The sequence below is a fragment of the Arachis ipaensis genome, chromosome B4 (genome assembly GCF_059453495.1).
Source record: "Arachis ipaensis isolate K30076 ecotype BB chromosome B4, ASM5945349v1, whole genome shotgun sequence".
NCBI lineage: Eukaryota > Viridiplantae > Streptophyta > Magnoliopsida > Fabales > Fabaceae > Arachis > Arachis ipaensis.
In genome coordinates, this window is record NC_142439.1 from 2,720,945 (window position 1) to 2,737,198 (window position 16,254).

The 16,254-nt window shown below is 28.0% G+C and overlaps 1 protein-coding gene, 1 long non-coding RNA gene and 1 pseudogene across 3 annotated transcripts; 1 reads left to right on the plus strand and 2 right to left on the minus strand.

Annotated features, from left to right (window-relative positions):
- Positions 1–1,674: 1,674 nt before the first annotated feature.
- On the plus strand, positions 1,675–9,215 carry LOC148566457 (cysteine proteinase inhibitor A-like). 2 transcript variants are annotated; one of them, XM_088484203.1, is made up of 3 exons: positions 1,675–1,813; positions 3,555–3,780; positions 8,954–9,215. In XM_088484203.1, the coding sequence occupies exons 1-2, from the start codon at positions 1,724–1,726 to the stop codon at positions 3,777–3,779; spliced, it is 315 nt and encodes a 104-aa protein (XP_088340329.1). In that variant the 5' UTR covers positions 1,675–1,723; the 3' UTR covers position 3,780; positions 8,954–9,215. The 2 variants fall into 2 exon arrangements, with proteins under 2 accessions (XP_088340329.1, XP_088340328.1); XM_088484202.1 differs by having other exon boundaries at positions 8,964–9,215.
- Positions 3,321–11,329, minus strand: LOC148566458 (uncharacterized). Its single transcript, XR_015880930.1, has 3 exons — positions 10,845–11,329; positions 10,654–10,749; positions 3,321–3,768 (listed from the first exon to the last, which is right to left on the minus strand). It is a non-coding gene; the product is annotated as an uncharacterized LOC148566458 (long non-coding RNA).
- Positions 11,330–11,798: 469 nt separating this feature from the next.
- LOC107637489 (putative mitochondrial adenine nucleotide transporter BTL1 pseudogene) lies at positions 11,799–13,007 on the minus strand (annotated as a pseudogene).
- Positions 13,008–16,254: the final 3,247 nt, after the last annotated feature.

Consider the following 16,254-nt stretch of genomic DNA (forward strand, 5'->3'; position numbering starts at 1 on the left):
AATAAACTACGAATAATAAGTAGGATTAAAAAATAATTGATGATATTTTCAAATTGATTTTTTCATATTTGTCCATTTAAAAAAATTATAATATAGGTATTTGTATTATTTAATTTACAATAATCTTATTTTAGTCATATTATTTATAATTACAGCAATAAACCCTCCCGTAAAAGTATTTTAGCAATATTTTTAGTAATATTAGTAGCTGGTATTATAATTGTTTCTCTTTCATTCATGTCAGCATTTCGTACAGAAGTTATTATGTCGGTTATGGTATCCATGTCTTTTTCTAAAATAAAAACAAACCTTCAATCCATGACTAAAAAGAAAGGAGTAAGTAATACTTCATATAAAATCAATAAATTCATGATAAAATTTAGGATATAATCAAAAAGAAGAAAATGGCTAGCAAAAATCTAAGACTAAGATTTGTATGTTTGGTAAAAAGAAAAATCTTTTTCTTTAAGAATAATCAAAAATAGAAATTAATTAGAACATAAAAACGTGACTGAATTAGTCCTAATTACTCTTCGAGACGGAGACATATTGAATTTTATTAATCATATATGAAGATGCAATATAAATTTATATCATTTTAGTAATTATTCAAAAATAGTTTATACAAAAATATAACATAAAATAATAAAATATATTCAAATTAAATAGATTAGTAAAAAAGAATAAAATTAAAAATATTAATAAAAATAATAAAATATATTCAAATTAAATAGATAAGTAAAAAAGAATAAAATTAAAAATATTAATAAAAATAATAAAATATATTCAAATTAAATAGATTAGTAAAAAAGAATAAAATTAAAAATATTAATAAATATAAATTAAATAAATATTCTTTATACATCTATCGCACACAGATATATATACTAATGGATAATAGATAACAAATATTATTAAAAAATAAAGTTGTAAATATTTGGAAAGCACAAGGGTACTTCCAAGAGAAAGAAAAGGAAGACGGGGAGTACAAGTTTATGACCAACAAATGATTATCAAATGCATAATATATTGACATATTATGATATATGCTTATAATAAATACATAGAATAGAAAATATATGTTATAATAATTCATTTTTATCCATTAATGACTTAATTTTGACAAGAAATTTAGTTTTCATCAATTGGATAACAAAAAGACAAAAAAAAATGTTTATTTATATTCTATAATAAAATACTCGAGAGATCTAAAACCCATAATAAATTGAGAAAAATTAAAATAAAGATTAATGTCAAATTATACAACTTTTATTTAGTTGTGCATGACATGGCTATCACATTTATTATTTGACAAAAACTCATGATCTAGTTCTTGGATAGTAGATAACAATACTTAAGACGCATAGTGATATTTAAAGTCTAGACACTTAATTTTTATTTTAAAATATTTATCAAATTTGAAAAATGAAATAAGATAGAAAGAGTAAGCATTAAAACTGTGAATCTAATCAATTATTATAGAGTAGATGTTTACAAATTCGTACACTAATTCTAATATAAAAAGTAACAATTCTCTATAAGTATAACTTAGACCAGAAGACAATGGAAGACTAAGCGAACAAATAAACCAAAAATTCCAATACTAAGGCCGTACACAGTTTTAATTTTCCACGCGCAACTAATTTGACCAAATATATATATATATATATATAGCATTGCATGTTGTGCACCACAAAATTAAAGCAAAAAAGAGAGCAAGAAAATGTTGGGAGGGATCAGCACAGTGGAAGGAAGCCAGAATACGACTGAGAGCCTCGGTCGTTTTGCTGTTGAAGAGCACAATAAGAAAGAGGTCAATTTTTTTATTCTACTTCCCTTCTTTGTCTTTTTTTTTTTTTTTTTATCAAAAATAGGAGACTCGAACCCGCAACCTCTTAATTGATTATGTGGAGATTATGTCATTTGAACTATAAGTCATTGACCTTCCCTTCTTTGTCTTGTAATTACATAATTGGTACATTTTATTTTCGTATTTATTTTATTTTTTAACTTTTGAAGAAATGATTGAGTTATTAGAGTTTAATTTGGTAGAATTTTGATTTTTTCTAAAAAAAAAATGGGATAAAATTATTTTAATTTGTTTTAAAAGGAGAGATTAAATTAGGATACATAGTTTAGTAGCATAACTTGGTATAATTTAGTCAATATTATTTTTTTTCAAAAATTACTCATTACCAAAATTGCAAATAAAATGTTAAATAAAATACTACATCTTTAAAGTAAAGTTCGGCTAAAGTATCATGTTTTATAATTAGAATTCTCTACTCCTTATAATTTTACTGAATTTTTAATTTAAGTTTTTATATTTTTTTTTTCGATTAAGTCTTTATACTATATTAGATTTTGTAACTAAGTCCATGCCGTGACAAAAATATTGAAATTAATAGAATATTTTATTAAACAAAATAAATATATTTAACACTTGACTGAATATTTTCTATAGTTTAACAGAACATTTCGTTAATTCTAATATTTTTGTCATGGTAGGAACTTAGTTATAAAATCTGAAATGATATAGAAACCCAATTAAAAAGGAAAAAAAAAAAGTATAAGAACTTTATTGAAAATTCGATAAAACTATAAGAATCAACGAAATAATTAAACTTAACTAGAATCTATCTATCTATTTATCTACCTATCTATCTATCTATTTTTTTATTTATTTTATTATATAAAAATTAATACAAAGTTATTATATTGTGAAATAAACTTATGCAATATAATTACTTTTCATCGTGCCATATCAATTCTTTTAAATAGGTAACAATCATTAAAAAAAAGCTCTTATCATTAATCCATGTCATCTATTTTAAATAAGTGATAATTATTAAAAAAAATTATATTTAAAAAAGATTATTTTCTTAATAAATACTCTTAATTAATTGAATTTACTACCTATCATTAAATATTTTAATTATAAAGTAACAGCTAAATGCTATTACTATCTATATTAAAATAATAATAATAATTTTTAATTAAAAATATTTAAATTACATATTATTATGGTTTACTTATTATATTATCAACAAAACTATTACCACTATTACTTAATTGATTTTATAATTTTGCATATGAATGGTTAAAAATATCTCCAACCACTTTTAACTTTAGCATACGAACATCAAAATTACCCCAGAGTATATCATTCAACAAATAAACCAATATTCATATTTGTTTTGTAAGTTTATTTAGTGTTATATGTATAAAATAATCAAATACAACAATACTAAAAAAATAACTACAAAACATTACAAATAACGAACTTTGATTTATTATTCTGTAATATAATATTGTAAATATAAATAAAATGATAAATTTGTGTTATACAAGGTGGAAACTCAGGTGCAGTTAACTTTAAGTAAAGTTGATACTTGAGAATTGTTAGATAATTTGACTAATTTGACTAAATTTTCATCTAATGGTTCTTAGATATCAACTTCACGTAAAGTCGACTTTACCTGAGTTTTCATCGTTATCCAATCTTTCTTAACAAAATTGGTGATCATTTTGTTTGCACGTAAATTGTGGTGCAGAATACAGTTCTAGAGTTCATCAAGGTAGTAAATGCAAGGGAGCAAGTGGTGTCTGGAAAGCTCTACTACATTACCTTGGAGGCCATGGATGCTGAGAAGGAGAAAGTGTACGAAGCCAAGGTTTGGGTGAAGCCATGGTTAAACTTCAAGGAGCTGCAGGAGTTCAAGCTCATTGGAGAGGTTGTAGCTTCTGATTGCTCTGGAGCCTGCGATCCTATTAATTAAGGTGTGTTTCAAATAAAACATTTTTATGATTAGCAACGAATTCAGAAAATTTTATTAGTAGGATAAAATATGTATAAAATGATAATAATTTTATAATTATATTTTATTATTATAAAATATAATTAATCTTCTAATTATTTAACTAATAAATTAAAATACTTATATAATAATTTAAATAATAATACATAACTTAGAATTTTATTCTTTTAAACTTGATATTTTAAAAAGATTGAATAATTCTTTTATTATTAATAAATTAAATATTTTATTTTTTATATATATTACTAAATAATCATTTAAAAATTTATGTCTTATAAGATTACGAAATTGATTTTTTATAATATTTATAATTAAATTTTTTTAGTTGATATCGTTATTACTAAAAAAACTAGAACTAACTTCAAAAGAAGAAATATCAATAGATATTCGTATATTTAGATGTTATTTTTCATTTTAACTATTTTTTTGTTGTTAATTAATATTATTAACTTTCAAAATTTAAATTATTAATGATAATATTTAACCATGTAATAAAAAAATATACAATAATATAATTACAAAATAAAATGTAAAATAATTGAATGAATTAAAAATATAAAAAAATAAAAATAAATCTTTAATTGAATCAAAAGAAATTAAAGATTGAAGTTAAGGAGTCTTACTAAGAGACAGAAAATAAAAAAAGAACAATAAGAGAAGAGAATTAGAATTTTAGAGAGCATAAAAAAATTATGTTTTTAGTACTTAAATTTAAATTACTGACTTAATTTTAATTATCTTTTTATTATTATTATTATTTAATTATTTTTATAATCAATATGATATTATTATAAAATAGTAAGATCTTTTCTTTATATATTATGAAAACAGAGATAGATTAAAAGAAATTATAATGGGATCAAATTTATTTATTGAGTGGAGACAAATAAATTTTTATTCCATATATTATATGTAACTCTATAAAATTTTATTGGGAGCACTTGTCCCACGCTCCCCAAAGTAGATCCATCCCTGTTTATGATTCATATTGAAAATGTCAGAAATTATTTTTAATATGGAGATGAAAATTGTATTTTGGTTAAATATTGATATTTGAAGTGTTTTATAGTAAGGTGAAAATGTAAAAAATATGTCAAACACGTAAGGTATATGTTGACTCTCCACTTATAAAATCCATTCATACGTAATTATACCAAATAATGCCATTTTTAACAAAAATATTAATATTTTTTTATATAAAAAATTAAACGAAAATAAATTATTGTATTTTGAAACAATTATGTAAAATAAAAATTTATTTGATTTAAAAATTAATACAGTGAATTAACGATTTGATTTTAAATCTTTATCATTTATATATTTATCATTTAATCTTTTATATTAATAACTAAAAAAAAATATTTTACAAACACATTAAATCATTTCAATTATAATCAAATCTTCTAAAATAATAAGAGATTTGATCTTGATTATATTGTTAATCCTATAGATTTAAAAAAATTAATTTTTAATTTTTATATATTACTAGTGTATGTTCCCGTACCTTGTACGGGATAATACATAAAATTATATTAAATATTTTATTAAAAAATTAAATAATATATATAGTAATTATTATTATAAATATTTTATAAAGTTATAATTAAAATTAAATTCTCAAAATTTTTAATATTAAAATATTAAAAATAATTAGTATTTATCTTAATTAATTTGAGTTTGTTAAGTGATCATCTCACTCGGCCGCTTAAACAACTATTAGGAGTTAGAATCTCGTTTTGTGTATATAGCAATCCATTGGCTAGCGATAAACCCTTAATAAAAGAAGTATCAATACGTGGTTAGACTTGGCAGGAGTTTTCGAATACGCAGGTACCCGACCCGTCCATACCCGAATGAAAAGGGTAATAACTTGATCCGAGTCAGGGCAGATTTTGCTCAAGACAGGTATCGTCGGGTTTAGGGTGTACTCGCCCCGAATATATACATATAAACACTTTTTAGGAATTAGGATTTGCCTCACATCACACATGATTCATAGCTTCAGTCTATACTCTACATGCAAGATAAACTCAATCATCCTCACCTAAAATTTTCTTCTTCTCGACTTCTTCACAAAAAAACTGCATAGCTCCTGTCATGTTGTTGCTGAATCCATCACCGCTTACCTATTCACAACTCCCATCTTCCTTCACAGCCAGAGACGGATCCACGTTTAATATAGAGGGGCATTTGCCCCCACAATTTTTTTTTAAAAAAAATCAATACTTATATACGTATATACCACTTATTATATTATATTTGTCTCAAAATAAAATATAAATAGTTTTTTTGTATTTTATGTTAAAAAATATTTTGTTAAACTTAATACATAATAATAATTATATTGTTAAATTTGATTTAGTATGAAAAATAAATAAATACACTCAAAAATTAGTGATAATTAATTATATTATATTAGTTAATTAATTAATAATTAAATTAAAACTTAGTTTTTTAATTAAATACAACTTAAATTATTAGTGATTTTTTAAAAATTATTTAAGATAAAAAAATATATTTATAATATAAAAATTATAATAAGTAGATTTGATAATTAAGTAAAATAATTGTTTAAAAATATATATATAAAAAATAATATTTAATCATGTTAAAAATAAAAAAAGGTCTTTATAAATATTTTTTTGTTATTTTAAATATTATACTATGTGCATAAAATTATATTTTTATTATTTTAAATATTATAATAATGATTGTGTGTATATTTCTAGTTCTTATCAATATGTATTAGATAGTTCTAATTTTAAATTTTGAATATATCTAAACCAATTTAGATTGATCAAGTGATCAACTTAGTCGTCCGCTTAAATAAGTATTGAGGGTTTGAATTCTGTCTCATATGTATAGCAACTCGTTGCCGGCCAATTGTAGATTCTTAAATGGAATTCAAATTCATGACGGATTAGTCCTTAACTTGTTGAATATCGTGGGAAGCAAAAAAAATATCTATACCTAAATTTTATTATATTTTTGTCCCCATTACTAATTCTCTCTCTCTTTCTCTCTCTCTCTCTGAGTCTGTTAAGTTCTTCTATTCAAACATTGATATTTAAATTATAAAAAAAATTGATTTTCATATTTTATAAAATATCAGGCGGTAATTGTAAATATGACGCTACTTAAAATTAAATAAAAAAAAATTTAAAAAAACTTAATTTTGTATAAAATTTACCTATAAAATTCTGTACCGAAAAATGAATTTAATTTTAGTATATTAATAATATAAAATATTTTATATAATCATTCAATTCAATTAGATTTATCTATTTAGGTCATTATTAAAAATAAATTTAAGATACCAACATACAATTACTTTAAATTAAGCAACGATTATCAATACTATATAAGAGACACTATTCCACTAAGAATGATTGCCATAATTAAGAAATAATTTTCCCATTTTCTATACTAATTAATATTAGAAAGTTTATATAATACTATATAATAATATTATCATTATCAATACTATATGATATCAAAATAAAAAAAAATTACCGTGCTAATATAATATTATTAATATTATATAAATCATCTTTGTATTTATTTTTCTGTGCGTATATAATATTTAATTAACACATTAAGACATATATAATATTTTGTTAATACATATATAATATAAAGTGATTTACAAATTATTATTAATTCGTATATAATGTATAATTAAATTTAATGAATTCAATTAGAATAAACAATAAATTATTTATTTTATTTCAGACTTTATAAATGAATAAATTAATTAACTAATATAACAAATTACAATTAATGTAGTAAAATTAATTAAGTAATATATATTATAATAAATTATATTAATATTTAAATATCTAATCAAATCAATTAGCTGATATAATTAAGTCATGGTAATAAATTGTATTGAATGAGTTAAAATAATTAAATCGGGAAACACTCTCCAGAACATGCCACGTCAGCTCCATCATTAAGTGCAGACATCCAATTTTTATATAATAGAATAGATTCCAAATGTAAGATTTAATTTAAAGATAAAATTATTTTGAAAAAATTCCACTCTCCTCCCATAAGAGATGCTAAAATGACACTCTCTTCCCCTCTATTTATAAAATATACATTTTTCTCCCTTATAACTTTTAAAAAACCCTTTCTTTAATCAATTTTAAAATTTTTGTGTTAACTAATGTTAACTTTATCTATTTTTTAAGAAAAAAAATTATTTTTTACAAAATTACCCTTTAACAAAAATTTTATTTTTTATTATTAAATTTTGCTTATCAAAATACCCTTTAATAAATTTTTTTTTATTGATTAAATTGTATTTTTACCAAAATATTTTTAAAAAATAATTTAATAATTAAATTATTTTTTCTAAGATATCCTTCAATAATTTTTTAATTATTAAATTGTAATTTTACCAAAATTTTTATTAACAATTATTTTTATATTTTACTATTAATTTTCCAATATCAATATATATTATTTTAACCTTAAATAAAAAAAATCTTACCACTATTAATATGTATAACAATTAATACATATTGATATCAAAAAATAATATTACCAAGATTTTTTTTATTTAATGTTAAAATAATATATATTGATATCGAAAAATTAATAGTAAAATATAACTATAATTGTTAACAAAAGTTTTGATAAAATCATAATTTAATAATTAAAAAATTATTGAAAGGTATCTTAAAAAAATAATTTAATTATTAAATTTTTTAAAAAATATTTTGATAAAAATACAATTTAATCAATAAAAAATAATTTATTAAAAGATATTTTGATAAGCAAAATTTAATGACAAAAAATAAAATTTTTGCTAAAAATATTTTTGTAAAAAATAATTTATTTATTTTTTAAAAATGAATAAAATTAAATTAGTTAACACAAAAAAATTAAAATGGATTAAAGAAGGGGCTTTCTAACAGTTATAAAGGAGAAATGTACATTTTATAAATAGAAAAGGAAAGAATTGCCATTTTAACATTTTTTAAAAAAGAAGAGTGAAAATTTTTTAATTATTTTTTATTCATAGAGATTATCAAAGAGACCATTACAGAAAAAAAAAATCAATTTAAACGTCATATTTCAAAGTTGCTAATATTCGTGAATTCATGATTGTTTTCCTAATTCCTGTGTAGTGTGTTGTAGGTTTTTACGTTACTCAAAAACAGGGCAGGATTATTGAAGAGATATGAAGCAATAAAAATGTGTATATTATTATAATTACATACATTAATATGTGTGTTCAACGTAACTATTCATTATCCCTGCAAATATGTAATTTAGTATGGTGTAATTCAAAATAACGTGGAATGTAGTGTAAATTGAAGTTTACTAGAAATGTATAGTGTTGTAAATCAACGTTAAAATCTAAATAAATATGAATTGAATATTTGTTCATTTGTTGCGATTTTATTTATTTTATTTTATTGAGAAAATTTAGAGACCAACATTTTTATTAAAATTTGATCAGTATTTAGCTCTCAAAAGAAAGGTGAATCACACCATTAGATATAATCTCACACTATTAAAAACACTAATAATAACTAATTGATGGTTATAAATTACAAAATCTACTGGCTTCCTAATACTCTTCTATTTTATTTTTATATAAAGAAAGATATTTTAATACAATTGAATAATTAATTCTTCGCAAATTATATTGACACCTATTCTATCATCTTTACTTGGGTTTTGAACTTATTTAGACGAGTTTTTTAAAATAAGATTTTGTTAAGGAATAAAGTTTTATATCCAAGCAAATTAAAATATTTTGTGCAGAGGGTCTCTCCTATCTGTTCCACAGAGAAGAATAGAGGCTAGAGTTTTCTGGTTTGAGGTTAAATCACAGATGTCCTAAGATCAACCACCTATTTTTTGCTGACGACTCAATACTATTCAGCCGTGCGACCGTTGCTGACTGTTAAGGAATACTGCGTACCCTACGGAACTACGAGGAAATTAGCGGCCAAGTGATCAATATGGATAAGTCATCGATTTTTTTCAGTAAAAATACTCCTCTTCCTATCCGAGATCAACTAGCTGCTATCCTTCAAGTCCCTCATGTTGGTAATCAAAACAAATACCTGGGTTTACCAGCAATCGTCCAGAGATCAAAAAGAGCGACTTTTCATTACATTAAAGACAAGGTTAATCAGAAACTACAGCATTGGAAGAGGTCACTATTGTCACCAAGTGGAAGGGAGGTTTTGATTAAAGCGGTGGCTACAGCTGTTCCGTTATATACGCTTAGTTGTTTTAAGCTCCCTGAGACACTTCTCAATGAACTGCAACGAGCCATGCTTCAATTCTGGTGGGGACAAAAGAGAGATGAGAAAAGATTGCAATGGGTGGGCTGGAAGACTACTTGTAGGCCAAGGATCCAAGGGGGTCTCAATTTCAAGGACTTGAAAGCTTTTAATCTTGCGATGTTAGCCAAGCAAGGATGGCGACTCTTAACTCGACCAAATTCACTGATATATAAGGTGTATAGAAGCAAGTATTTTAGGTTTACAGATTTTCTCAGAGCTGAGGTTAGGAATAGTCCCTCCTGGGGCTGGCAAAGTGTTTTAGAAGGAAGAAAAGTACTGGAAAAAGACATTCTATGGAAAATCGGAAGGGGAACTTCTGTCAGAATACGAGAAGATTCTTGGGTCTCCAAGTTTACAGCAATAACCCCTATCTCGAACCCTAACTCAACAGACCTCCCTCTAAGGGTATTAGACTTAATTCTCCCGAATAAACAGTAGAACCACAATAAAATAGCAGAATTTTTCAGTGCAGAAGTATCAGACGCTATCATCAACACTACCATTAATGATGGAGAAGATAAAGTTACCTGGATGAAGGAGAAGTCTGGCAGTTACTCAGTTGCAACCGGCTACCAGACGGCATTCCAATTTAACCACCCACCAGTTGAATACCTCCCTGAACGCTTCCGACATAAACAGATGTGGTCAAATATCTGGAAATTGAAGTGCCAACCAAAAATAAAGAACTTTATTTGGAAGATACTGCATGAAGGCATACCTGTTAAACAAAAACTTCACGAACGAATTCCTAGTGTTAACCCACTTTGCCCCAGATGCAACTTGACAGAGAAAACAGTGGTTCACTGCATCTGGACGTGTGCGGATTCAGTGGAAGCTTGGTAGACTTCTGGAATTACTGTGCTACCCTGCGAAGAAGAAGCATGGAAATGGTGGTTAGCAATTCAGAACAAAATGGGTCAAGCAAATCAATCAGAAGGAAGGAGAGAATTAGTTGCGAATTTGTGCTGGCAACTGTGGAAAGCAAGAAACGAGTGGATATTTGAACAGAAGCGCAAATCTCCATTGTTGAGCTTGGAAGAAGCACGAAGAGCAGTGAGAGAGAGAGAGAGCGTACAAGATGAAACTTTCCCCTTTCTTGTGTGCAACTCTGTCCGAGAAATATGTTTCTTTAGTTGGATCTTTTCCTTTTCTGTACCCGGTGTAAGTTATCCCAATTGGACTCAATGCAATAAATTTCTACTGTCTTGGATAAAAAAAAAGTTGTTATAGCTGTTAGGCCTCTTCTTCTTTTCTATTTCTTTTCTATTTTTTCTTCTTCTTCTTCTTTCTTCTCTTATTTTTCTTTCATTATGGTCGTCACTACTACCATCACTACATTCTCATCCTCCTCCTCTTCCTTTTATCATTTGATTTCTTCTTTTCATTCGTTTTTCTCTTCCTTCTCCATCATCATCATTATCGTTATTATTACCTAAATTTTAAATGAATGAAAAACAAAAAACTAAAAAAGTATTTTGTGGTTAGTCTTATGTACTCCTTATGTACTCTTACTATAATTAATTACTATCAATGTTAAACTAAAAAAATAATCTAGATAAGAGATATTAAATTTAGTGTTTGTAAAGTAAAAAAAAGTCAACTGATGAACTGTCTGTAAGTAGTATTGTCCGTTAAAATAATATTTAACTACTTCAAAAGTTTCTAACTATAATCAAATGGAGTGAAGAGAGACTTGCAAGTAAATGTGAATTCTAAAGTTAGAATGTGCTACTTCCATGTTTGAGAAGTACTTGAGATGACCAAAATCTTTTATTTTGAATCCCTTCAAGCCTTCTTCTTGAATCAATTCTGAAAGTGCAGCTGCTATATTTGGCGGACACTTACCTTTCAAAGCTCCCACCATTACAGACTTTTTATTTTTAGTTTGGCGGTATGACTTCTTTATTGTATCATACATGAAGTAATAACATGGCAGACTTCAGGGTAAATATTTTTACTCAATGCTCAAATTAGGATAGACTTCAACACTTACAGTCAACTGATCCTTAAGAATCTCAAGAGGGTGACAACAGAGTGTGTTGGCAATCCTATAGCTGTCCCGACCACAACAACAGGTGAAACTCAGGACAAAGATAAGTTCATGATGGAACCTATCTGCAACCTAGGGTATTCTTCCTGTTTCCGTCTGTCTTGGAGAGATGTCATTGCCCGTTTTATACACTCAAAGTGCCAAGCTCAATAGCCTGTGTAGGAATTATACGAAACATATTGATGGTGTTTCCAGCCCACAATCTTTGCCAACGCTACTCTTCTATAACCTGAACAAAGCTACCAGCGATATTTTTGGAGCAACACCAATCAACATTCTTGTTCTGATGGTCTCAAGAGGGGCAAGTACGGCTTTAGTCATGGCTGCTGCGAGCGCCCCGCTAACAAACTCGCCAACCTCCCTAGTCATCACCAGAAATTCTCGGAAGGCGTGTGCAAGTTTAGGTAGTTGAAAGGCGGAGTCTTTGTCGGATTTCATAATGATCAAGACATGTCTCCGAAGACACCCTGCTTCTTCACCTTCTTCTGCTATTCCTGAGAATGAGAGTGAAGGTGAAAGTGAGAGAGAGAGAGAGGGGAGTTTTGTTGACATCTTAGATCTTAGATAATAGATATCTTTATTGTAGAGTTTTGACAAGATTTCTGTCTCTGTGCAAATATTTATGCTTTTTGTTTTATAGTTGGCGGCGGTGGAATGGATGGTTGGTAGCTAGCTAGGGTAGGATTGCCTTGAATTCGGCCTATCACTAGTTAAATTAAAAGCTCAAGGCTATGGATGGCGCCTTTAGGCCTAGGCCAAGGCCTGAAACCAGTTGGTTAGGATAGTGCTTTCCTTTGGCATCTTCTAGATGTTCTATTTGAGAAACTTCCCTGTTTCTTATTTCCTCCGATCATATCTTCAAATTATATCAGTTCAGCTTTAATTTTAGTTAACCATACAAATCATATTGCTGCTAGGGTTTGCATGACTAAAAAAATTGGTTCTTTTCATTTTAAAAATTTTTAAATGGATGAAAAATAAAAAACTAAAAAAAGTTTTGTAATTAATGTTATGTACTCATTATGTACTCTAATTATAATTAATTACCATTAACATTAAACTAAAAAATAATAATCTAGGTAACAATTATCATTATTATATCGTCATCGTCATTTTCTTTATCGTTATCGTCATTATTATTATCATTATCGTTGAATTTTTGTCATATTAATGACGTCGTTTGATCCAAGATTAATTTGAATGTATTTTTGTTCATAATTCAGTCTTGTTTGTGTGCTTGTTTTCGAACTGAGTTTGCATATCGCAATCATTAAGTAATTTAGTCTAAAAACTAAGAAATTTATATGTACTTGTTATTGTATTTTTGTTCTGATAAATTTTGCATAATTCAAAACTCTTCCTCTTTCTTCTCATCTTCTTCTTCTTCTTCTTTTCATCATCATCTTTTTTTTATTCATCTTTTTTTTTATTTTAAAAAAATATATAAACTATAACTTCTAAACAATAATTTTTTATTTTTCTAAAATTTTATTTTTATTATTAAAAATTTTATACCTTTTTATACCTCTTTTTTTTGTTATTTTTATTATTAAAAATTTAAACTCCGCCTATGTTACACTTGCGGTACATGGCCGGTCCCAAACCCGAATAAAGAAGGAGGGTTGTGTTAGGTCTTCGACAACCAACATAAAAACATAGTCGAACCCCCATGACATGAATCAAAGACATTATTGCACTAAAGCTAGGTCTTTGCCCGAAAGCAACGCGTTGTATGGCTCGAGTACGGTGTCAAATGAGTAAGAGCCGCTACATCGGTGCCCGGATGTAGTGTTAAATGAGCAAGGGTTCCCGCATTTTCGTGAACAGACGAGGGTAAATAAGCTAGTTCACAAAGTAAAAGGTAAAGGTCGGAGCGACAGAAGGTTGAGATTTGGGACATGAAACATAGACACTCTAACAGGAAAGTCCATGGAGGTGGTGGACACCATGACAAGGAGGAAGATTAACATTATGTGCCTACAAGAAACAAAATGGGGTTTCAAACTTTGGTATACAGAAAAGGTGAAGAATAGGAATGGGGTTGGTATTATTGTGGATAAGCAGTGGAAGAAGAACGTAGTGGATGTCAAGAGGGTGAGAGATCGGATCATCTCTATCAAACTTGTGGTGGAGGGAGGTGTTTTTCATGTGATTAGCGCCTATGCATCGCAAGTGGGTTCAGACGAACAACACAAGATAAGGTTTTGGGAGGATCTAGAGAGTTTGGTCCAAAGCATACCTTCGTCAGATAAGATTTTTTTAGGAGGAGATTTAAATGGCCATGTTGGAAGAGAAGTGACTGGGTATGAAAGTATTCACGGAGGCCATAGTTTCGGAGTGATCAATGCCGAGGGTAAAACTATTTTGGACTTTTCCTCAACCTTTGACCTTCTCATCGCAAATACATATTTTAAAAAGAGAGACGAACATCTTATAACTTATAAGAGTGGCATGACAAGCTCTCAAATCGACTTCTTCTTGTTGAGGAGAATCGACCAGAAATTTTGTATTAATTGTAAAATTATCTCGGGGGAGAGTTTGACAACACAACATAGGGTGCTCGTCATGGATTTTCGCGTTGAGCAAAAGTTGAGGAAAAGACATCATACGAAAAATCCAAGGACGAGGTGGTGGCGGATAAAAGGTGACAAACAAAGAAGCTTCCTAAGACGAGTAGGAGAAGAGGCAAAGTGGGATGGGAAAGGAAGCACGGAAGAGATGTGGAGGGAGATGGCAGAAGTTATTAGAAGAACAACAAAAGAAAGCTTTGGTGAATCTAAAGGAATAGAACCAAGAGACAAGGAGTCTTGCTGGTAGAATGCAAGTGTACAAGAAAAGATAAAGATAAAAAGGGAGTGCTTTAAAGAGTGGTCTTTATACCGCAATGCAGATAATTGGGAAAAATATAAGGCGGCTAAAAAAGAGACAAAAGTGGTTGTAAGTGAAGCACGAACAAGAACATATGAGGGTCTCTATCAGTCTTTGGGCACGAAAGAAGGAGAAAAAGGTATATATAGAATCGCAAAGAGCCGTGAAAGAAGAACGAGAGATTTGGATCAGGTTAAGTGCATAAAGGATAAGGATGGAGAGGTGCTGGCTCAAGAGGAGAAGATTAATGAAAGGTGGAAGAGCTACTTCTACGAGTTATTTAATGAAGGACATAAGACTCTTCCGAGCCTTAGTCGGTTATGCATAAGGGAAGAAGATCAAAATTTTGACTACTATCGAAGGATTCGAGACTTCGAGGTAAAAGAGGCTCTAAAGCAGATGAAAAATGGCAGGGCAGTAGGACTTGATAATATCCCAATTGAGGTTTGGAAGGGTCTTGGAGGGAAAGGCATCAACTAGTTAACCAAGTTTTTTAATGAGATTTTAAGGTCAAACAAGATGCCTGATGAGTGGAGAAAAAGCACCTTGGTACCTATATACAAAGTTGCGAAAACTATAGAAGGATCAAACTCATGAGTCATATCATGAAGTTATGGGAAATGGTGATAGAACGGAGGTTGAGAAAAGAGACACAAGTAACAGAGAACCAATTTGGATTTATGCCAGGCAGATCCACCACTGAAGCGATATACCTGTTAAGAAGGATGATGGAGAGGTATCGTAATAATAAAAGGGATCTACATATGGTGTTTATTGATTTGGAAAAAGCGTACGATAGGGTGCCAAGGGAGGTCTTATGGAAGGTTTTAGAAAAGAGGAGAGTAAGGATCGCATATATTCGTGCAATTAAAGACATGTATGATAGGGCCACAACTAGTGTGAAAACTCAAGGTAGTGTGATAGAGGAATTTTCTATTGGTATAGAATTACACCAGGGATTATCCTTAAGCCCATATCTTTTCACATTAGTCTTGGAAGTACTCACAGAGCACATCCAAGAGCCTGTGCCATGGTGCATACTTTTTGCCGATGATATCGTCCTTATGGAAAAATCAAGGGAAGATCTAAATAAGAAGTTGGACTTATGGAGAGAAGCTTTAGAAGTGCAAGACGGAATATATGGAATGTAAGTTCAGTCTGAGAAGGAAAAACCCTAATATAGAGGTGAAGATTGGAGAAAACATCTTAC